The sequence below is a fragment of the Phycodurus eques genome, chromosome 1 (assembly GCF_024500275.1).
Source record: "Phycodurus eques isolate BA_2022a chromosome 1, UOR_Pequ_1.1, whole genome shotgun sequence".
NCBI classification, from domain to species: domain Eukaryota; kingdom Metazoa; phylum Chordata; class Actinopteri; order Syngnathiformes; family Syngnathidae; genus Phycodurus; species Phycodurus eques.
In genome coordinates, this window is record NC_084525.1 from 434475 (window position 1) to 458908 (window position 24434).

At 43.7% G+C, this 24434-nt stretch overlaps 2 protein-coding genes across 2 annotated transcripts in view; one reads left to right on the forward strand and one right to left on the reverse strand.

The window, feature by feature from the left end:
* Positions 1–24338, forward strand: part of si:rp71-17i16.5 (phosphatidylinositol 4,5-bisphosphate 3-kinase catalytic subunit gamma isoform) — a 32933-nt gene extending 8595 nt beyond the window's left edge. Inside the window, exons 2-13 of the mRNA XM_061670654.1 lie at positions 14168–14386; positions 15214–16418; positions 16838–17450; positions 17577–17642; positions 18186–18411; positions 18635–18729; positions 19949–20092; positions 20294–20384; positions 22262–22392; positions 22535–22646; positions 22789–22946; positions 23372–24338. Coding sequence (XP_061526638.1) covers positions 14168–14386; positions 15214–16418; positions 16838–17450; positions 17577–17642; positions 18186–18411; positions 18635–18729; positions 19949–20092; positions 20294–20384; positions 22262–22392; positions 22535–22646; positions 22789–22946; positions 23372–23626 — 3315 coding nt within the window. The 3' untranslated portion in view covers positions 23627–24338. The remainder of the gene's footprint in view (positions 1–14167; positions 14387–15213; positions 16419–16837; positions 17451–17576; positions 17643–18185; positions 18412–18634; positions 18730–19948; positions 20093–20293; positions 20385–22261; positions 22393–22534; positions 22647–22788; positions 22947–23371) is intronic.
* LOC133399272 (troponin C, skeletal muscle-like) lies at positions 2992–8206 on the reverse strand. Its single transcript, XM_061670699.1, has 6 exons — positions 8100–8206; positions 6379–6433; positions 6157–6300; positions 5129–5243; positions 3952–4088; positions 2992–3331 (listed from the first exon to the last, which is right to left on the reverse strand). Exons 1-6 carry the CDS (start codon positions 8100–8102, stop codon positions 3300–3302), a joined length of 486 nt encoding a protein of 161 aa, XP_061526683.1. The 5' UTR covers positions 8103–8206; the 3' UTR covers positions 2992–3299.
* Positions 24339–24434: the final 96 nt, after the last annotated feature.

Genomic DNA, 24434 nt, shown 5'->3' on the forward strand with positions numbered 1-24434 from the left:
TCAGAAGAATTTCAGAAGAATTTCAACAATTCATTTTTTTCGCCCTGTCAATACGGGTTGCTGTGTGTACATTAATGAGGGGAAAAAAAGAACAAATGATTTTAGCAAACGGCTGCAATATAACAAAGAGGGAAAGCTTTAAGGGGGTCTGAATACTTTCCGTACCCACTGTAAGTATTGAAATGAATGAGACTAACACGCCATGAAATTTCACAGCATATTACAGCAATGGCTAGATGTATATAATAATTAGCACTTTTAAAAAGTGTGTGGGGTTGGGACTGGCCTGCCAACAAAACAGACAGACTAAACCAATTATGCTGACACCACTAATGAAGAAGTGTTTTGTTTTTTTTTTGCTTTCGAGCAAAAAGTGTATCATTACAGGAATAAAGTCCTATTTTCTTCCAGCACAAAAGGCATACTTCTTTTGAGAATATAGTCATTTGTTTAGAGAGTCAAGGTGTCTTTTCCATAATAAAAGGCATCATCTTACAATAAAAAAGTTTTGTTTTTATACGTCACTTACAATAGTGTTGTTAAACTTGGACTTTAATATTGTAATATTACAATTTAACACTTAGAAAAAACACAACTTCGTTATTGTAAGATTATGACTTTGTTCTTGTAAATATAAAATGCTTTGTTTAAAAAATATATTTGTTATTGTAATTTTATGGCTTCTCTCCTTAAAAGTAGGCAACTTTTTGTATTCCTATGACATTTAGTGGTACACATGATGCTTAAATTTGATTGGTGTCAGTATTATGAGGGGGTCCTTCAAAAAAGGACTCCACAGACAATCCTCAGTGTCTGTTGTAGTGTCAAGACTGACCTGTGAGAGGCAGCATGGTGCCACAGGGCATCCAGAAGAATTCTGAAAAATACCATGAAGGGTAGTAGTAGTAGAAGAAGAAGAAGAAGAAATAGGTGAAGCTAGGTTAACTGTTAGCTTATCTGCATTGCAAAAGTTGCAAATGACTTGCTTGACACGGTTTAGAAACAGTCAACACAAGCAGTTTCTCCTCGATTTGTGTCTGGCAACAGCACCGACTACAGGTCGCCTCCTGATTGCCGATCGTTCCCTTTCGTGTCCCAATCACCGGAGTTCGTGGCACGGCCGTACTTTGTGTCGACACCGCAAGAGGATTTGCGAGCTTAAAAGCAGGTTCAACATGTGCGATCGTTGGCCCAACTGTGGACTAATTCAGTGGAGGTCGTAAAAGTGGTTCTTTGCAAAATAAATATTTACAGTACAAATGTTTTGTCATTTTCATCATGTGTATATTTTGATCTTGTCGAGCATAACACGTCCACTCTGTTACCGAGAAATATCAATTGATATAATCACCTTTAAAACTCATTCACTGCCATTGACGGATTTTGGAAGTCAAATATCCATGTTAACTGGGAGGGCTGACAGTAAATGAGTTTTAATAAGAAATTGGAAATATTTGTTTAACAGTTAACAGTCAGCTTGCTAACTGAATCGTGTTGCCAAGTGACGCTGTGCTCATAAAATACTAAAAATATTAACATGAGCCAAAAGTGTCCACTTCATCGTTGTCCACCCTGTCAGCAAGCTCGCATACTTTGCTGAATGCATGCACATGGTCTGCTGCAGTTAATTTATTAAAATAAAAGTGTAGTAGATTGATCATAATGCACTTTTACCAGCAAAACATTTACTTAATAACAATGATCACGAAGTTGAATGGAAAATCGCAACTTTTGGGGTCTGAAATGGGGAAGTTTCCAAGGCACCTTACAGTGAAATTGACAACCAAAAATCACAGTTCCCTTCAAAATTGTGACTGCTGACGAGAAAGAAAATACATACATGAATACATTAGAGCATATCATAGCCACCCGCTGATACGGTGAAAAAAGGCCCCGTAGTGACTGAGAGCAGCATCGGAGCGATCTGTTTAAATGACTAGTATCATTTTTATCGTTGTTCTTTTTTTTTTTTTTCACATTTACATGAATGCCTATTTGTGGATTTATTTATTTTTGTTTTTGCGAGGAAGGTAAACCCTTTCAAGTATTTTTTTTGAGCGGTGGGCCACAGACGAGCATTTACATTGCAAGAGCCCTGTCATATTTGTTTCGTTCTTTTAGCAGTTTAGCAATTTATACATTATTTTTTTTATTTTGTTATTGTTAAAATATATATATATATATATATATATATTAAAATAACCAGTTAGTTGCTTTATTTTAAATAACAAAATACAAAAATATGAGTCAAATAAGCAAGTCACATATAGATAGAACTTCTTCTTTTCCTTTGGGCTTGTCCCGTTTGGGGTCGCCACAGCGCGCCATCCTTTTCCATGTAAGCCTGCATCTCCTGCATACATCCATCAACCTTCTCTTTGGTCTTCCTCGCTTCTCTTTCTGCCGAAGAAGCCGCTTTCCACCTCCTCTTCTTCTTTGACTTGGACCCACAGTGGCACAGTGAATTTCCAACGGCGCCCCGCAGGTCGACGGCGCCGGCGGCGGACGTCGTTAACCCGGGCCACGAGCGATCCGGTATGGAATTCTTTGGATGAACGCTCATATTTGTTTGGCGAGGTTTTAAGCCGGACGCCCTTCCTGACGCAACCCTGTGCATTTATCCGGGTTTGGGACCGGCCTACGGTTTGCACTGACTTGTGCCACCCATAGGGCTGCATTTCACATATAGATAGAACAATTGTATGTATTTCAATAAACAAATGGTTGATTCAGTTATATTTAAATTGAGCATAACAAAATGAATGGATTTATTATTCGTCTTTTTCCCAACCTTTTCAAAAATACATTGAACTTCTTTTTTTTCCCCAAATTGGAGTTCATCACCAAATGTCTGCTGTTTTTAAGAACTCAATGTGGCCCTTGAGCCCAAAAGTGCCGGTTGACGCTGTTCGCCCAGGGGATGCATTTTGTTCTTTGACTTGAGCGATTGCCATGAAGCACAATACAAACAACCAATGAGTAAAAGTTTGGTTTATTTCAGAGGACAGCACAGGATTGGGTCGTTGTGGAGGAGGAGGAGGAGTTTGGGGGTTTGAAGGGAATCCATGGTGTAGCATGTCGGGAGGGTCAAGAGGAGCGGCAGCTGCCAACGAAGGGACAGCTGACGACCGGCCGGGGGAAAGTGTCCTCGTCTTAAAAGGGTTGGACGGATATTTTTAGACATTCTCGCCAGGCTCGAGGGCTTCCTGTGAGAGAAGCGTGGTGGAAGGCATTGAACCCCGAAAACAAAGTGAGCAAACTTTTAGGGGCTTAAGGAGGATCACCAGGGAATGTGGTCTTTACTGAACGTTCTCCATCATCTTCAAAAACTCTGGGGAGAAACAAAAAAGCAGGAGTTCATCCATACCGGTGTGATGTGAAAGCAGTTTGAGGCGTACTACAGTGTTCCCTCGTCGTATCGCGGTTGGCCTATTGCGGATGAAGTGCGTGCCAGATGTTTTTGGGAGTGCATGCTGTCATTTGTTTGTGGTAAAATAAACACTTCCTAGCCGAAAACATTAAAACTGTAAAACAAAAAAAAACCGCCACAAATGACAAGGAATAAAATGTACATCGTGTTTTAAGAGTTCGAAAGGTGTTTAAGAGTATTTCAAGTGTTTCTAAGAGGTTAATCGGGGTCTCGGGAAGATAAGAGCCTGCTGAGGTTCATACAGCTTTAGAATATGTAATACAAATCCCAAAGATTGGCCTTCCGGAATTTAACCCCCGCGATGAACGAGGGATTACTCGTAGTACCTCAAAGACGGCAAAATGACAAATGTGTCAACAAGCCTAAAATCGGTAGACAAATGGACTTTCTTGTTGCTATGAGCAAAGTACAGGGAGTACATGCAAACGCCACGTAGGAAAATGCAAAGCTGGAGCCCCCGAACTGCTCATATCGCCAATATATATTGTACACTCCATCTATTTTCGCTCTATTTATTTTACCATCAAAATCAATCTTTCCGTCCTTGTTATTGTCCGACTCGCCAAACATCTCATCGATGTCTTCCTCTGTGATGGCTTCTCCGGTCATGTGCAGAATGTCTCCAAACTCCTCTCGGTCGATGAACCCGTCTGCGTTCCTGAGGACGGAAACCATCTATAACACTCCGATCACACTTAGATGACAGAAGTCCAGACAGACATCACCGCGTGAAGATGACAGACACCCTATTCAAAAGTTGGGCCGAAGTGATTTACCAGAAAGATTTGGAATTGTCTATTGTCTTCATTTTGGGCTGCATGTTAGATTATTTTCCCAATCATACTTCGTCTTCTATGTGCTTCCATGTCCATCTAATCTAGTGTAATCGAAGCTATATTAGCAACGCGACTGCAGTTGTCAAATTCGCCTCGGTCACGTCAGCGTTTTTCTGTCCTCTGATTTGTTGGTTATCATTACACGTCTGCAGCGATCAGGACGCATGAATACATTTAATCATCAGCCTCCCTGGTGAGGATGATGTATTTTATTGATGTTATTATAAAGGTATTTGATAAAAATGGATCCCGAAGCGCTCCAGATGATGCACCGAACGTGGCATATTTTGCATCGGGCCGATAGTTTCTACAATTGGGGGCGCCGCCGTACCGCTCAGCTGAGTCACCTTCAGTGAGACAACGATGAAATCATCAAATCGGATGAAAAACAAATCTTTATGTTATATATCTATTTTTAGATGACAAGGACACATCGTATACGGTTCATGAGGCGCAAAATGGATTTCTTGATTTATGTTGTCTCATTTTATGGCGCCCCAAAGTTCCAGTTTGGGGCGCCGATCTCTTTACCCATTGACTCTTGCGAAAGGTTTGACATGCGCAGTTGGTCCTCTCGCAATGCAAAAGATAAAGCCAAGGGAAGGGAGGGGGTCCAATTCTTGCGCCCACGAAGGAATGCACACTCCTGCTGTGGACGCCGCCGCCGCCGCTGCTGTTTAACATTTGAAATATCGCTAAATCGAGTGATGTGTTTCCATTTTCTCAGTTCATCAACGTTATCGTTCACACACGTACACGCGAGAGTTAGCTGCTGAGGCCGTTTGACGTCTGTTGCTAACCAAAACAGCAGGCAGGGTAGCGGCGATGAGTTAAATTGTGAGGGATGCGCTCGCCGTCGTACTTGTCGAAAATACGGAAGCATTCGGAAAGCTCCTCCTCACTCTTCCCGGCCTGGTCCTCCTTCAACTGTTGCACCATCATGACCAAGAACTCCTCGAAGTCGATGGTACCGCTGCCTGGGGAGGGGTTGCGGAAACGGGCGAGGGGAGGTTCACAGGTGAGTTGCACGCCATCTCGAAACATTACGATGAATCGGAATCACCTGGAATGCGCTCGAGTCAAAATGCGAAAGTCATGCTATGCTGATTGGCCACACACAGTGAAATAGTTCAAGGTTTTAGTTTGGATCATTTCGATGGTAACGGGACAAGCCGGAAGGAAAAGAAGAGGGAAATCCAAACATGGAATTGAAAAGTATCGGTGCGAAATGAAACGATCTTTCATTTTTCGAATTTAGCAACTGAAATGAAAAGCTTTTCACCATATTCGAATTTATTGAGATGCACCTGACGTACTTGGCGTCCAATCGGATCGCTCTCGTGTCATCCGTCTCGATCGGTGTTTCGCAACCATACTGTATTTCACATGAAAAAAAATATCACGCGCACAGCATTCCCAAAAATGTCACAAAAGGTATTGACACTGAAATAATGATGATGGTGTCTCAATTTCCACATGGATTTGCGAGTTGAACTCAAAGCTTTGATTCTTTTACAGTGTAAGAACGCCAACAGGAGGTTCATTGTACCTTCTGCCATCTAGTGGGAACGCATTTAACTGTCTGGCCTGTCACTGTACATTGCTCGCATTGAAAAAGACTTGATTTGTAGTCAATACAAATTCAAAAAGTGGTTAGGAATCGCTGCTCTTTGGGGCATATTTGCAATTCTTAGCATGACCTTTAGACAGATAATAAGGCTCAGCTTTGTCACCAGAGTAAATAGTTGCTTTTGGCGTACAAATGTATCGCATCGTACTTACTGAGAGCTCTTTCGGTCCCTGTCGGGGATCCAAAGGAATGTGTCTCGTTTGTCTCGTCAAAAGTCATGTTCAGATGGAAAGCTAAAGAAAGCCATTTCAATTCCTCACCGTCCTCATCCACTTCCTCAATGATGGCGTCCAGCTCCTCCCTCGACGGGTTTTGTCCCAACATCCTCATCACGGTGCCCAGCTCCTTGGTGCTGATGTCACCGCCGCCGTCGGTGTCGAACATGTCGAAGGCGGCCTTGAACTCTAGACGCACGCAAAATGGAACGGGCTAAGCAGAACTCTTCGAAACCTTGTGTCCATACAGAGCAAACGATGACCGACCTGCAATCATCTCCTCAGTGAGGAAGGAGCGGGCGTCGCTTTGAGCGTCAGTGGGCTTTGGAGGGGGAGGCAAAGGGGCAGAAAACAGATTGGCTGCAAACATAATAAGATGAACTCAACAATGCACACGCGAGCTCATATGGCGGCTGGCGTTCCGCACGGCGCGGGAACGGTTACCCGGCGTTTTGCGTCCGGTGTTTATATCGAGGCCAGCGTTAAAATACCGTAGCGTCGTAGGCAAAGTGCCAGCTTTTATTCCTAAAATGCATATTTATCGTAACATATTAGCATGTATATATTCACATCCTTTTATGAGGCTTTTGTCAAAACAATTTTCATTTCAAGGGGACATGTTTGGCTTTTTCCTTCATTTGAGACGGAACAGTTGTCTCGACGGTGCCTCGGCAAACACGTGAAATAGGAATGAAAACGGTCCACGCTGTCAGATGGGCCTTTTCCGCCCACTCGTATGACAAGACCGAACCCGGGTGGTTTTTCAAAGGAAATTGCATGCGCGTCTGCCTCACAGTTCTGAGTTTCCGGGTTCGGATCTCGGCCTTCCTCTGTGCGCCTTTCCTGTTCCGCCCCGCGCTAGCGTGGCTTCCCTCAGGTTACTCCACTTTGCCGGTCAGGTTAAACTCAAAAACTCAATTGTCCGTCCGAGTGTTTAATCATTTTGTATTAAGTGAGTTCAAATGAATTAACACATATTTATTCAAATTAAAATAAATAACCCTGAACCGGTCGCCGGCCGATCGCAGGGCACATCCAAACAAACAACCGTTCGCACTCACATTCACACCTACGGGCAATTTAGAGTCCTCGATGAACCGACCGTGGATGTTTTGGGGATGTGGGAGGAAACCGGAGAAAAGCCACGCAGGCACGGGGAGAACATGCAAACGCCACACAGGCGGGGCCCTCGGAACTGCGAGGCAAAGGTCGGAACTTCCTACTCCTCGCATCCTCGCGTATTTTGGATTCTGATCAGAGACGGCTAAAATCATCACGCCCATTTAAATCCACTGCCAATGTGATCACTGTTCTGGTAATATTATTAAAACACTTTACATCAAGTGTTGTTTGATGTAAAGTGTTTACATCAAAACACTTTCAAGCGTTTCCCCACTCAGAAAGTTTTTACAAAAATAAAAAAGCCATATTTATTCAGAAGACAATCAACCGGCGGTCTGCGTTTGCGTTTCCTCTCGCCTTTGACGGATCATCAGCAATATGTTACCACATCGCCACGCATACGAATCCCTGAGGCTCAGCTATTTTTAAATTGAGACTCGAAGGAGGATTCGAGGGGGATTTTTGTCAAGGTGAACGTCCTAAATTAGGACACTCGGAAAAGGCCGTACGTCTGTCTCAATTTACTCAGCTGTGTACGTGGCGCTATCTTTAGTGCGGCTGGCCCAATCTAAATATCCATCATATCGGGTTTAGCTGCGATATACATCACGAAGCGAAAGCACATGAAAACCTCACAGTGCGAAGTTGCGGAAACGGATCTTTGCTTTTGGGAAGCAGGCGTCCCGTCGTGTAATTATCGCCCCCCCCTACAATAAATTCCACAAAAGCAAACACTTGAGGGTAAATCCAGGTATTCGCCTTCTGTGTTATCTCCATCGTCAGACATCTTTCCTGTCGCGTCTCCGGGTCAAAGCCAAAATCCTCAACCACAACAACCAAAAAGTCCCAAGCTCTCAGCTTCTTACCATGGCGACCAGCTGTTGTGCACAACAAACACCCCACTAAAATACCGATGATTGTCTCGAGAAAGGATGCCTCCGTGCTACACGCTCGGGATAGAGGAGTCACTCTGTTCCCCTCGCTTCCATAAGTACCCTCGCATCCTGCCAAACTTTCCCCCAAAATGAGCGGGATTGGGCCAGAGGCAGCCAATCAAATCGGTGGGTGCCCGCTTACATTCTTTTGATAGACGTCCCCATGTGTCCAATCCAATGCCCCATATTTAGACAACGGATCATCTCTGTGACATTGATTAAAAAAAAAAAAAAAAAAGGAAAGATGGTGCAAGCATCAGTCAACTGGAGGTTATTTTGGCGGGGGATCAACTGGCCACTTCCCTGCCGACGGACCCCTGACATCACACTTAGATTAACGCCTCCCACCCTACACGCTCAGATTCTCGAAAGCCTTCCCCTCCCTCGACCCGGTGGGCCATCTCCCCGACCGTCCTCCCGTCTTCCGGTTTGACCTTGCACTCGGTGACATCTGTAACTCAAGATGGAGAGCAAGTGGATGGCTGTTCATTGGACAGCTGTACAACATCTCCAGCCATCTTGCTGTTTCGCTGCCTCCGCTTTCAACAAGTAGACAAATAGAACAGCAGGCATGCACCCTATAGTTAGCATGTCAATCAATCACAAGGCTTAAGTGTATGCTGTCGTGGGCAGTCTTATTGTGTACATCTGACTGCTGGGTTTTTCATTTTTTTTGGGGGGGGGGGGGGGGGGGGAATATTAAAAAGTAAAACTTGTTTAATATTTCCCCCCCAAAATATTGTAATACTTGATTACTTGGATGTAATCAAGTATCTGGAGTGCCTGCCCACCCATCAAGTGTGAACTTAAACGACCAAATAAATCTTTAGTGTGTCTGTAATTGTGACGAGACTGTCTGAAAACTATCATGTCATTCAGAAACACCCACATCCACCACAGGTGTGACAAAAGCCAAAAGGTAAGCAGAGCTGCGTTGAGTCTTGTTGGATGCGCGGATGAGCTAACAGTAGGGAGGAGCCTTACGAGGAGCCTTCTATTCCGATTCTAATCTGTTTAGGACCCTCCCAACCCCCTTTGCATGCCACCAGTTCATTGTATAAGAGAACTGTTGTGACATCAAATCAGGGTTTCAATGTGTTCATGTGTAGCTGATCAATAAAGTCGTTATTGGTCGAAATAACATTTTTTAAAAAAGGATGCCTTTATAATGCATATTTTGTCATACCGACACACATTTTCACATGATACGGCACAAAATACAATACACCTGAGTCCCAGATTAGTATGTATTAGTAAGTATGAATAGAATAAGAAAATGACATTAGATAAAATAAAGATACAAAGGATGAAAATATGTATCGACAGTTATGGGTGTGTGCAAGAATGCAATTGCAGTAAGGATGTGGATGGAGCAGAATGCAAACGCTATAGGCTTGAATTGCTCATGATATTTACATGGTCATTTGTACTCGAAAAGAATAAAGTGTTCATCGTGCAGGGATGAAAAGGAATGGGGCACTGCTTGAGTTGAATAGCCTACCAGCTTCTGAAAAGAAGCCGGTGGTCCTGCACCGGATGCTCCGTAGGCTCCTGCCTGAGGGGAGAGGATCGAAGAGAGGGTGTGCGAGGATGATGATGCAGAGAGCCGATTTCTGCACCTCCTGGTGAATACGTCTGTGGCGGTGGGAACGTTGTTCTCCGCAATTTTCTGAGCAGCCTTCACCGTCATTTGCAGTGCCACGGCTTATACGGTGCATTGACCTTGATACACGTGTAGTTTTTGTGCTGAATACAACACTGCTCTGCACGTTAACTTTGAATACAGTATACCGTATACAGTAGGAGTATTTATTCATTTACAGTTGCTACTCACAGTCACGCTCTAGGAAATATGTACATAGATTTTGGGCGATTTTGGATAATTTGATATTATTGTTTTTGTATACTGCTCTCCACTTTGCTGAAGGAAAACAGACAATTCCCAATTCACGGGAGAAATAGAGGCTTATTATACAGTGGGTACGGAAAGTATTCAGACCCCCTTAAAATGTTCCCTCTTTGTTATAATGCAGCCATTTGCTAAAATCATTCGTTCTTTTTCCCCCCCCTCATGAATGTACACACCGCACCCCATATTGACAGGGGAAAAAACAGAATTGTTGAAATGTTTGCATGTTTGTTAAAAAAGAAAAACTGAAATATCACACAGCCATAAGTATTCAGACCCTTTGCTCAGTATTTAGTAGAAGCACCCTTTGGAGCTAATACGCCCTTGAGTCTTTTTGGGAAAGCTTTTCCCACCTGGATTTGGTGATCCTCTGCCATTCCTCCCTCGCAGATCCTCTCCATTTCTGTCAGGTTGGATGGTGAACGTTGGTGGGCAGCCATTTTCAGGTCTTTCCAGAGATGCTCAATTGGGTTGAAGTCAGGGCTCTGGCCGGGCCATTCAAGAACAGTCACGGAGTTGTTCTGAAGTCACTCCTTCGGTATTTTAGCTGTGTGCTTCGGGTCATTGTCTTGTTGGAAGGTGAACCTTCGCCCCGGTCTGAGGTCCTGAGCACTCCGGAGAAGGTTTTGGTCCAGGATATCCCTGTACTTGGCCGCATTCATCTTTCCTTCGATTGCAACCGGTCTCCCTGTCCCTGCGGCTGAAAAACACCCCCACGGCATGATGCTGCCACCACCGTGCTTCACTGTTGGGACTGGATTGGACAGGTGATGAGCAGTGCCCGGTTTTCTCCACACATGCCACTTACAATTAAGGCCAACAGTTTCGATCTGGGTCTCATCAGACTAGAGAATCTTATTTCTCACCGTCTCGGAGTCCTTCAGGTGTTTTTGAGCAAACTCCATGCGGGCTTTGATGTGTCTCGCACCGAGGAGAGGCTTCCTTCCGTCGTGCCACTCTGCCACGTCGTGCCACTAGCCCCGACTGGTGGAGGGCTGCCGTGATGGTTGACTTTCTACAACTTTCTCCCACATTCCCAAAACCCCAGACGGTAGATTCAGTAAAGACTCTAAATTGTCCGTACATGTGAATTGTTGTTGGTCCATACAGTATGTGCCCTGCGATTGGCTCGCAACCAATACAGGGTGTACCCCACCTCTTGCCCACAGAGACTGCATGGATAGATGCACAGTTATGTGCTATAGTTTCAACGAACGATACATCATGCCATCAGTTTATTTATTGTTTATGGACATTTCTTTCATATATCCTATGGAACTGGTTGACTTAATAAACATCTGAAATGAATTCAATGTGATAACAGATTAAAATTCAACAAATATAAATGTGTTTGTAAAGGTAAAATTGATGTTGAATGAACAAAATATTTCTGTTCAAATAACACAGTACAACTGTATGGAACAAGTTGACCAGTTCATTGAATATAAAGCCGTTATGAAGATTTCGATTTCCGACCAAATCGATCTTGAGCACCCTCTGAAGTGGCTTTTTTTTTGCCCCTTGTTTCTCTCTCTTGATGACCAACATACATATCAAATACAGTCCCCTCCAGAAGTATTGGAACAGCATGGTCAATTCCTTTGTTTTTGTTGTATACTGAGGACATTTGGGTTTCAGATCAAAAGATGAATATGAGACAAAGGTTCAGAATTGCAGCATTTATTTCACGGTGTTGACGTCTTCATCTGTTAAACAACAACTCAGGACAGAGCACCTTTTGTTTGAAGCCACCCACTTTTCACTTCTGTTCCAATACGTTTGTATTGGAATTCTTAAATGAACTTAAAAGTGAAGAACATTTCATATCTGTTGGTATAACCCTTACTTGCGATAACTGCATCGAGCCTGCGACACATCGACTCGACCAGACTGTTGCATTCTTCGTTTGATATGCTTTTCCAGGCCTTTACTGCAGCCTCTCTCAGTTCTTGTTTGTTTCTGGTGGTTTCTCCCTTCAGTCTCCTCTTCAGGAGGTAAAATGCATGCTCTATTGGGTTAAGGTCCGGTGATTGATTTGGCCAGTCTAAGACCTTCCACTCCCCCCCCTGATGAAGTCCTTTGTTGTGTTGGCAGTGTGTTTTCGGTCATTGTCTCGTTGCATGATGAAGCTTCTCCCGATTAGATTGGATGTATTTTTCTGTTAATTGCCTGACAAAATGATTTTGTAGACTTCAGAATTCATTCATTCATGTTGCTACCATCATGAGTTACATCATCAATAAAGACGAGTGAGCCCGTTACAGAAGCATTTCGGACACAGCCTAACTTTAGGATTGATTTGCAACCCTGTTACTTTAATAATACTAGCGTAATAGTAGAATTATTGAATTATGATTCAAATAAAATGGAACTTTCAGTCTTTAATTGTAAAGCATTTATTCAGCAATATTTTGGAAATATGTTTTTCAGGTGCCTGAGTATTTGTAGCAGGATCATGCCAAACACATCAAAATACTGTTTATAATATGAAAAATAAAATACCATACAAAGTGTACTGACGATTGTTGAGGTGGACAGAACTAATTTTATGATGGTTTATTACCTGTTTTTCTTAAAAACATTTTACAAAATGATTAAATGTTCCATTTATGGGAAAGATTTGTGCCTAAATTGTCATCCAATGCTGGATGTACAGTACTTTATACTTGGGCTAGGCTTTTTAGATGCATTTTAAACGCCATGCGTCAATCAATTGTTGCAAAAATCGACAAATGATTTTTTTCGAGTGCACTTCTAAACACCACGTCTACATCCATGTCCCTCGGCAGCCATACTTCTCTTCTCTCTTCAATCTGAAAAGAGCGCCTCTTGTTTTATGACCCTCTCTCTGCAATCTGCATTTTGATCCACTCGCTCTCCTCTTTCCGTCGGTCTTGAGTCTCATCTTCTCAGTCATCGCCCCCGAGAACCTTCCGTGGCGTCCGACTGATGGCACCTCCCCTCGTGGATTGGCTGAGTGACAGCAACAGCTGACTTGCGAGACTCTCCTCCTTCCTCTTCACGTCCTGCAGACAAGAAACTGTTGTTAAAAAGTAATTGAGATCGTGATTCTTTCGCAGAGAAAAACAAATAAGTGAAGTCAGACGTATTTTTCATCACAATTTTGGAAATCTTTCACCTTCTCGTGAAACCTTCCACTTGTCCTTTCTATTCTTGGACATTGCCCCCCCCCCCGACCCCTATTGGGCAGCAGCTGAGGCCTCTGCGCAAACACTCTAAATAAGGTGGGAGGTATGCGTGCCTCGCCGTGTGCCTGTGAGTTCATCAGAGAGCTGTTTCCAAAGCCTGGTACAAGCACCGATTTGAATTTTTAAAACGTGAGAGAGTAGTGCAGCATGGCGAGACAACGACAGCGAGTGCACGAGCAATACATAATTGGCCCCACAGCGACAGTGTTTATAAAAAAAAATCTCTTGTACTGGATCATTGACATGACCAGATATATTATACATTGAATCTGTGGCACCTGAGTTTGAATTTCAATTTCTGAGTTTGAATTTGAATTTCAGGCATAGTTCATTGTTGAAGTGGGCACCACTTCGTTGAGCTAAATGACCGAATGATGCGCACCTCCACATGGGGACGCTAAAGAGCTCCTGATAGTTTGCTCTCTCTTTGCTCAGTTGAAGAAATCATGTTTGCGCTCAGAGGAATGATCAAATAGGAGAGAGAGGGAGAAAACCCATCTTGGCACAGGGAGAACATGCAAACTCCACACAGGAAGACCAGACTGATTCAACTAATAAACAGTTGGGGAGGTTATTAAAATGCTGATAATTGGTTAAATATCAGCATTCAATGTTACCACGGTGCCATAAGGGAAATGCTGACTATTCCTGTATTTCCCGTTTACGGCATACTGTACATGAATGTGGAAGTGGCAACAAATTCAAAAAAGGGGAACACAAAACAAAGGTACAGTCATTCTGACTTCACCTTTTAAAGCACCTGCCTCAAGATTTGCGTTGAATTCTACCTGTTTTAATCAAGCAGACTAGTCAAACGTCTGCAGGTCGCAATTGTGTTACATAAACCTTTGCGTTTTGTTGTGTTTTTGTCATCGATTCAGTTTGCTGTTGGCCTAGCAATCTCAATGGATCTCTGTCCGCCCGCTTCCAACTCCCTCGCATGGACTGAAAACCTTTCAGGGGAAAGGTTGAAGCTCATCTGCGAGTTCAGGTCTGGCACGAGCCTCCCCAATAGGGACCGTACAGAAGGTGAGCGGGTGTCCGTGATCCTTCCTGCTCGGTGCGCTGTCGACCAGTTGAGGATGTACGTCTCCATGCGGGTATGTCTCCTAAACATCTACTAATGTCACTATGTGGGTTTTAGAAGTAGTTTTGTTTTACAATTGTACACATACTGTATACATGGGAGGTCGGACACGACTCTTAGCTTTCAGTTTATTTGGAGTGCCTCCTTTTTGTTTATTGTGTTCATTTTCATGCTGCTTTTTCCGTTGTTTATGTTTTTTTTTTAGGATTGTCTATAGAGTTTTAGTGGTTGCAGACATGTTTTAAGTAACATTTTAACATTCTAAACAAGTCTGTTTCCAGTGGTAATATTAACATTTTAAAACATCCCGAAACACATGATTAATGCCAATTAATGTTATTTTTTTAGACATTCTTCATGTGTCAAAATGACAGTAATGACAGAGACATGACAAGACAAAGGTTCTTTACACCTAGGAGGCATGGCGCCCTCGTGGTTAGCATGTCTGCCTCACAGGTCCTGGGTTTGAATATTTTGGGAATGGGGGCAAAAGTCAGAATACCAGGTCAAACTCACACAAGCGATGGGAAAACATGCAAACTCCACACAGGAAGGCCGCGGACGACATTTGAACCTCCAACCTTACAACGCCGTCTTAAAAGATGTTTTGTTTTTTTTCCTGAGGAGAAGGGTGCTGCTTTGTGTTCAGCGAACGGTACCACCTATTATCAATGAATTGAGCAATAGCATATATGAAAGCGGCACGGCATCAATACGAGTCTCGGCTCGCAATAAATGAGCTATCTAGCAACAAGGCCATTTTTGATCAATTCATCGACGTACAACAACCTTGCTACACAGTCACAAATACAATGTTTAATGTGACTTACATACATTTAGGTGCAGAACTGCCATCCAGATCCATCTGCGATACTGGATCCAGAAAGGTACATTGTGCTTTATTCCAAGGGAGAAGACTGGTACGAGGCCTATGACAACTCTCAGATTATCAGGACACTTGATATGCCGTGGTGGTATGACGACGTCGGGTTTCTGACAGCCCACATTGTGCTGAAGGAGATGGTGGAGGTCGATTGCGAGTCGAAACAGAAAGTGCACCGGTTCCTGGCCTTCCTGATTGGACACGATCTGGAGAAAGAGGTGTCAGACAAACATTGCGAGCTTGCGTACACCCGCAGGAAACTAGCATCTTCCAGAAACCAAGAGCTAAGGAATCGGGATGACACTTTGTACACCACAGAACCTTGGGTAGCAAACACCCCAGTCCCAATTGACTTAAAGCACTTGCTCAATAGAAAACTCCCCGTCACCCTTCATTGCATAAACCAGATCAGTTTCAGTATAGAAGTCGATTTCAGTGCAACACCCGTTATCCTTCTTGAAGTTTTTCAAAGGCTGATGACGCAAGAGAAGCATGAAATCTCTGACACCTTGGTGTTAAAAGTCACAGGAAGGGAAGAGTTTTTGTCTGGTGAATACCCTCTAAAAGATTTCCACTGGGTGCGACAGTGCTTGAAAGACAATCAAGGTCTCCACTTGACTGTGATCCCTATCTCACAGCTTGTTAAGGAGACGGTCCACTTCGAGGACTTGCCCCTTGTTGATGCTTTCAGTGGCTCATTCCGTTCCCACGAAGAACTCTGCCTTGAAGGGAAAGATCTGGAAGACATTTTCATGATATCCTTGTGGGACTGCAACAGAAAATTGCGTGTCAAACTTCTCGGCATTGATATTCCGACGTTCCCTAGCAAATCCCCTCGATCCGTCTATGTGGAAGCAGCTATAATTTATGGTAATACAGTTCTCTCATCAGTGACTTCATCCTCCAGACTCTTCACAGATGAAGTACTGTGGAACGAGTGGCTGGACTTCGACCTGATCATTAAGGATCTACCACGTGGAGCCAAGCTGGGCTTCACCATTAATGCCAGCAGTAGCGACATGCCCTCGGGGACTGAGGACTCAACGATGTCCCCAAATAAAGATTACAAGTCGCCTGCGTCTTCAGTCTCCAAAACAGTAGACCTGCAGAAAGGGAAGGCAAAGGTGCTCTACTTTGTCAATCTTCTCCTGATTAATTACAGGTAAGAAGCATTTGCCAACTATCACCAATGGCTTGGTTAGTTTTAGATTTGTTGGCTTTTTACCAGACCACCAGAAACATTTTGGAAGAAATGTGTTGTGTATCATTGGTCTACTGTAGGCCAGTCTTTCAAAAAACAACAACTGAAATGCAGACACTATTAATATACTGTATCTATACGGTAAGTTATTCACGGGAAATAGGGCCCTGCCAAGAATAGCGGAAAATAGTAGAATAATAATAATAATTGATGGCCCCTAAAGTTTTTATTAATAGTTTAAACTGTCTATATACCCAATGATCCTAAAACACTTAAAAGTCCCATGCCATCCAAATCCAATTGTTTTCTACTGGTTTATGCATAACCTATCTTTTTTTGTTGACATGATCTGACTTCCTTTGTTCCTTTGTTTCTTTGAGGTCGGTCCTCAGTCAGGGATACTTCGCATTGCATATGTGGTTCCACCATGACCAGGAGGATGAGGTCATCACTTGCCAAGCTGATAGACTTTCCTGTGCTACTAATCCAGATATATCCAATTCCATGGCTATCACCTTCCTTCTTGACAATTACACCTTCCCCGTGGTTCTCCCAAGGAGCTTCAGCTCCACAGAAAATTCTGATAGTCCCAATACTGGCATCTCCCAAATCCAATCTTCTCCTACCTCTGTACCCAACACTGACCCCTACAAACAGGTCCAAGACAAAGGGAATGAGCCTGAGACCTCAGTATCTGTACCTGAAGGCATCTGTCCAAACAAGGCTCACCTAAATAGAGTCCGGGAAAAACGTGTTTGCTGCGGTCCTGACCTACCGCAGTTCCTTCGTACTGTGGATTGGACGAACAGCAGAGTTGTTGAAGATATCCACTGGTTGGTGGCAAGCTGGGACCTGACAGAGCTGGATGTGACCGTGGCCCTGGAGTTGTTGAGCATGGACTTTGCTGACGAGATGGTCAGGAGATTAGCGGTGCGGAGACTCGAGAGCCTCTCCAACGATGACGTTCTGAAGTATTTACTCCAGTTGGTGCAGGTTGGTGTATTTGTATACTTAGTATGTCAGATCAATCTCACAAACACGACACTTACCCAACCTTCTTTGTGATCTTTCGAGATAGAGATGTACACAAATGTATGCCAATATCGTTTATTTATGTAGACCATCAAAGTGGAACCTTACAATGACAGTTTCCTCGCTCGGTACCTCATCCAGAGAGCCCTGAGGGTGAGTAACACAATTGGCTCATATTTTGTGTTTATAATAGGTACAGATGTGGACAAAATTGTTGGTATTGTTTCACAAATACAAAAAAAACAAAAAAATAAATAGAATGGTCACAGAAATAACTGACAAAAGCAATAATTGATAAAAAAGTATACACATTTCTGAACATACAAATAAGGGTAACCATAATAATTTAATATTTGTTGCACAACCCCGCTGCCATTGCGTGCTCCTGAACACATGCTTGCACGACTCCTTCTATTGTTGTTCAAAGTTGTTATATCAGGGTTCTTCAGAATAGGTCCATTTTGGGCCGTTATCCTTTCAGGGGGCTCTGTTAAAGCCAAGCTTTCTGACATTGAGCAGATTTTTTTGGTACCCCGAATACAAGCCACCCTGTGCTGGATGCAGCAAATTAGCCCAAAAGGGTTATGTTCTGACTGTACTGGTGGCCAATCTACTTGTTTAAAATATGATGTTATTAAAATGGACTTTGCAGTTCCATGTGACTCACTCATAAAACGGAATCATATCCCACTGCAGAGCAAGCGGATCGGCCACTTCTTCTTCTGGTACGTGCGCGGCGAGGTAACAGCCTGCCCATATTTCCGTCAGCGTATGGCGGTAATTCTGGAGGTCTACTTGCTGGGCTGCGGTCAGGCCATGCTGGATGGCTTCGTTCAACAGGTGCAGGCTGTGGACGCTCTTCAGGAGGTCGCGGTCACGATTAAGAAGGTCTACTCTGAGAAAAGGGACCTTGCTCCATCAGGTGGGGAGTTAGATTGATGTAGATTGGTAAAATTAGCCTCTGAAGTCACGAAAAAAAACCGCTATAGTAAATGGATGGATGGAAACACCTGCTGATAGAACATTTCAAATGGTCCACTTTCTAACGTGCTACCTTTGACTAAAGAACCATTGTGATGCATTCAGCCTAAAGTGTCAGTGCACATGAGATACTTCTCAAATTTGATTGATGAGTTTGATTCCAGCTTCACTCAGGCTTCAGGAAATTCTTAAGGACTGCCCGCTGCCCAATGAATTCCTGCTGCCTTTGGACCCCCGTGTCAAAGTAGGACAGATTCTGGTAAGATACTTTCATGTTTGCAAATTAGGAGTGGCTGGGTGTTGACTGACACTACAGAAGTCATGGTGAGTCATGAGCGTCATTGAATCGATACAAGTCTAATATAAAATGGAGCCTTCTAGCAAGCTCCAAAGCCGCCAAGGTCCGGAAACAGTAACCCCCCCCCATAGTCATGGTTAATATAAGTACAGTACATTCGAGGTATAATTATCCCTCCATCCATTTTACGTACCGCATGTCCTCACGAGACACCTATTCCAGCTATCTTCAGGCGAGAGGCGGGGTACACCCTGAATTGGTCGCCAGCCAATCGCAGGGCACATAGAAACAAACAACTATTCACACTCACATTCACACCTACGGTCAATTTAGATTCTTTAATCAACCTCCCACACATATTTTTGGGATTTGGGAGGAAACTGGAGAAAACCCACAGAGGCACGGGGACAACATGCAAACTCCACACACAGGTGGGGCCGGGATTTGAACCCCGGTACTCAGGACTGTGAGGCAGATGTGCTAACCAGTCATCTGCCGTGCCGCCACACACACACACACACACGCACACGCACACGCACACGCACGCACACACACACACACACACACACACACACACACACACACACACACAGAGGCACACACACACACACACACACACACACAGCACACACACACACACACACACACACACACACACACTGTTAATTGTGCTTGAAGCACTATGCAGGGAGAGAGCACATCTGCCTCCCAGTTCTGAGGGCCGGGGTTCAAGTCTGGCCTTGCCTGTGTGGAGTTTGCATGTTCTCCCAGCGACTGCGTGGGTTTTCCCCTGGTACTCCGGTTTCCTCCCACATCCCAAAAAGGTTGGTGGACTGAAGACTCTAAATTGCCCATAGGTGTGAATGTGGGTGTGAATGGTTGTTTGTTTGTTTATATGTGCCCCGCGATTGGATGGCGACCGGTTCAGAGTGTACCCCGCCGCTCGGCCGAAGATAGCCGGGATAGGCTCCGGCGCTCCCGCGACTCTGGTGAGGACGAGCGGTCCGGAAAATGGGTGGATGGATAATTATACCTCTAATGTACTGTATTTATACCATATTTAATGGTCTGTGCTTTATCTGTAGTTTACCGATGTTTTTTATTTCGACGTTTTCTGGGTACTCGGGGTATTTTGACAGCTCCTAATAAAACAATTCTCTTCATTTCTCTTTAAATGCAGCTGGAGAAATGCAAGGTGATGGCCTCAAAGAAGAAACCTCTGTGGTTGGAGTTCTCGCCCATGGCGTCCCCCGCCTCTGCTACACCTGTTGGTATCATTTTCAAACAGGGAGATGACCTCAGACAGGACATGCTGGTGATTCAGGTGACGTACAGTGGTCTAAATAAAATAAAAAAAATAACAACTTTTGACTTCGAATTGGAGCCGATACTGCGGCTCAAATTGTCTTCCACTGCCTCTCCCCAAATAAACAAGCAGTTGCAAATGAGTACACCACTGTTTGAGTTTGTGTCTATGCCACGCAAAGTATTTATTTCCCCTCTGGATAAATCTGTCTTTCTTCAGACTTTGGCGGTGATGGACTCCATCTGGCAAGAGCAATCTCTGCACCTCAACCTCGTCCCATACGGCTGTATCTCCACAGGACACAACATAGGTGATCGTCGTCAACAGCTTAACAATCAGGCATGTCCGAAGTCCGGCCCGCTGTGAAATTTATACGCGTTAGTTTTTCTTCTAGAAATACGATCTAAAAATGTAATATGGCCAGTATTAAAAGGGACAACATTGTGGGAAATGTCCTTGTTATTATTTGGATACAAATAGTTGGGTCTCTGGAATATATGGCCACTCGTAAAGTGTGAAATCAAACAGCCACTCCCGCCGGCCGAGAGGATCCCGGGTGTTAGCTCATGAGCTAGCTGTTGGCTAGCGTCTCTCGTATTAGCGAGGAAACGGATTCAGCGGGATATTTCAGCCACCGCAGGCTTTAAGCGGATATATTTTCGCAGCTCATACATGGAGGTATGTGCAGACATCAAAAAAGTTGCTTGAAAAATGCCCACAGCGTTTGAGCGCTGAGACGAAGTCTTGATATTTGCAGGATTTTATGTATTTGCCGATTTATTTATTTGTGGTTTTTGTTTTGTTTTGTTGGAATGTTCAAATTCGGCAGGGTAGTTAACAGCACCCATGTCTGTGGTGTGTCAAATTTAGAAGACATTTATTTTCACTTTACAGGGACTTGGTGTCAGAGGTGTAGACTCGAGTCATGAATTTGATGACTTTAGACTCGACTTGACAAACTGTCACAAGACTTGGACTTGAACAGCAATGACTGGTGACTTCACTCGACTTGGACTTGAACAGCAATGACTCGTGACTTCACTCGACTTGGACTTGAACAGCAATGACTCGTGACTTCACTCGGACTCGAGCAAATTGACTGAAAAGACTCGCCATTTTTACCAAAGTATTGAGATACGAACGCTCAATCACTCAGCTGTCTCTCGAGCCCATTGACTGAAAAGATGAATGATTTTAATGAAGTATTTCGATACAACCATTCTGCAGATCTTCCTCAATAACTAAACGTTTACGTTATTACAGAAATTCCAGAATGATGGATGCAGCCGTGATGTTGTTGTTCTAAACGGATATCTCTCAGGTGGAAGTGTCCCACCATACTAAAGCTTTATTACAGCTATTTTGTTTTTTTTTAACACTGAACGTCCTGTTGGGTAGGTCCATGTAGAGGAATTGACCAGGAGGTCACTCTTTCAGACACTACCTCAAGTCATTAAAAACGACAACAACAACAGTGTAGCATCAATCAACAATAAATGTGGCACTTACATAAGATACACATTCCACAAAATACCGGTAACATACACAGAAACGACAACGACAATTAAGCAGGCAATAAGGACCTTAATTATTGCACACACAAAAAAAATCCACATTGCATTGTGGGAATCGCGCGGCTTGAAGTCACGTTTGCTTGTTTTCGTGAACATTAGCAGCTAGCTTTTTGAGCGATCACGCAAATAGTTACACGGCAGGCCGGCCGCGCGAAGTCTGGAGTTTCGGTTCATTACAGTCTGGTTTAGTCAGTGTGGCGTTCTCAAGAATCACTTTATTTACTTTGTACTTTCTTTTTTTCAATTCAGTTTATTTACCAATCGCTCAGCACACAGCTTGCATCTATTCGACACGAAACTACATTCTTCCTCATGTCCTTTCCTTTGCGTCTTTTTGACGTAATATTTTACATCATTTGTTTTCCTAAATATGGATTTTTAAATATATTAAATATATAAAGGCAGTGTATAACATATTCATATGAATGAAATATAAATATGATCTATATTCAAATCTATTTTGATTTTGCTGGTAAAATGACTCGAAACTCAAAGTGTAGGACTTGCGACTTGACTCGGGACTTGCATATTTCGACTTGGGACTTGAGGGCAAAGACTCGAGACTTACTTGTGACTCGCAAAGCAATGACTCGGTCCCGCCTCCGATTATTAGGCATGATCGAGATTGTTAGGGACGCAGCGACCATCGCTGCGGTCCAAAGGAGCCACGGAGGAACAAATGGACTCTTCAGAAATGACGCACTCTTTGATTGGCTCAAATCCAAGTGCTCTCTTCAGGAAATTGTAAGTCATTTATTAAAACATCTCTTGCTATCCCATATTCGTCTTGGCCATAAGTGACAAAATGCCACACGGATTTTGGGCAGATGATTCTTTTCAAAAGTGTATGCGTAAGTCATACAACGTATACTTTCTGTCACTACAGCACTTCAAGACCGTGGAGCGCTTTGTAAAGTCCTGCGCCGGCTATTGCGCGGCCACTTATGTGCTCGGCATTGGGGATCGTCACAATGACAACATTATGATCACAGATCAAGGTATGATGTGCCATAATAGCGTATATTGGTCGGCCTATTGGTTTTTCGCGTTTCAAGTACGGGTAACAGCAAATTGAAGGCTAACCTTTGATGTGAGGAATCTTTGGACTATCTAAACAAAAAGCTCCTTTGCGCCATTCAGGCAATTTGTTCCACATCGACTTTGGCCACATCCTGGGCAACAGGAAGCACTTCCTCGGAGTGAGCAGGGAGCGCGTGCCATTTGTCCTGACGCCCGACTTCCTGTACGTCATGGGAAGGGTCAAAGGTGGCAATAGCCTCTACTTTCAATGTTTCCGGGTAAGGACACTGTTTTGCATCCAAGATCTTGCGGACTTACTTGTTTACACGTCGTATCGCATGACCGCAAAACAGCTTTACAGGCGGATGGACCTGATTTTTCAAATGGAACCTCTTTTTCAGACTCTTGACGGTCGGTAAAATACTTTTGTTCAGTATCTCTTTCCGGCCCGCTACCAAATGGCCCCTGGACTGGTGCCGGTCCAAAGCCCGGTGGTTGGGGACCACTGCTCTAAATCGGCTTTATTATTTTTGTTAATGTGGGTTTACAATGACAGTATATGTCAGCCCTTGCTGAAATCAAAGAATCCTATGCTGCGACGCAAACAGTAATTCAAGTCAAACGTAATTTTAACATTGTGTGATGAACGACTGGTCAAAATGTCGATGGAAACTAATGTGATCGTTGTTCATTTCATGAACAGAACGTGTGTACTCGGGCATATCTCGCCCTTCGCGCCCACTCTCGCCTGCTGGTCACCCTCTTCTCCCTCATGCTCCTTTCGGGCATGCCGGAGCTGAGCACTGCAGAGGACATGCGCTACCTGCGGGAGGCGCTGCAAGAGGACAAGAGTGAGGCGGAAGCCAAGGCCCATTTCCTCCAGCAGATTGATAAGTGTGAGCAACTGGGCTGGACCGTGCAGGCCAACTGGTGGATCCACCGGATGGCGAACAGATAAAAGACGAAGCCCGGGTGTCAAAACACTGAATGAGCATTTTGGAGACTTGAACGTTCCCTACAACTCACCAAAATGTTCAAACTCAGGTATAGTTAACATTCCCCGTTGTTATTCCCTGCTGATCTTGTGAGTGTTCAAACACAGCCCTTACAACGCAAAGAAAATCGAGCATTGTGTGCTCTGGAGATATCCTGGGTTGGAATCTTGGCTCAGGCCATACTGTGTGGACTTTGTATGTTCTCCTCATGGGACTTATTTATTTCCAGGCACTCCATCCATAACATCCATGTTCTTTCTATTCAATGAAGATGCTAAATCACATGTCAAACTTAAGGCCCCGGGGCCAGATCTGGCCCACTACATGACTTTATATGCCCCACTATAACAAATAAAGTGAGTTTACTTCATGTTTTCTCGCTAAATTGATTTGGGGTTTTTTTCATTTTGGCAGCAAAGCTGTCCCGAAATTGCAATTTTTCTTGACTTTCAACAGATATCGTGAGCATTTTTAAACAATAAATTCAACAATGATTGTCCACGGCACTTTTGGAAAATCATAATGGCGTGCAAATACACATTATTTTCCAGGAATTCTTTTGATACGGCCACTATAAAGTACATTTATATGGTTTTCACAGTCATAATGGCCCTCTGAGGGAAATACGCATTGAATTGATTTGTTTCTTTTCTTTCAACTCCTCTCACAAAGCAAAAAGTCATTTTAAATGTTTTTTTTTTTTTTTTTTTTTGGCCAAGATCTCTGGCTGCTTGTATATAATGCATATACAATGAACGCATTTTGACTTGT

Excerpts from the sequence above, each read along its gene's own strand:
- LOC133399272 (XM_061670699.1), bottom strand. Across the intron at positions 6,301-6,378 it reads CACTGAGGAGATGATTGCAG|AGTTCAAGGCCGCCTTCGAC; the intron begins GTCGGTCATCGT and ends GCGTGCGTCTAG. Across the intron at positions 5,244-6,156 it reads TGAGGAAGTGGATGAGGACG|GCAGCGGTACCATCGACTTC; the intron begins GTGAGGAATTGA and ends ACCCCTCCCCAG.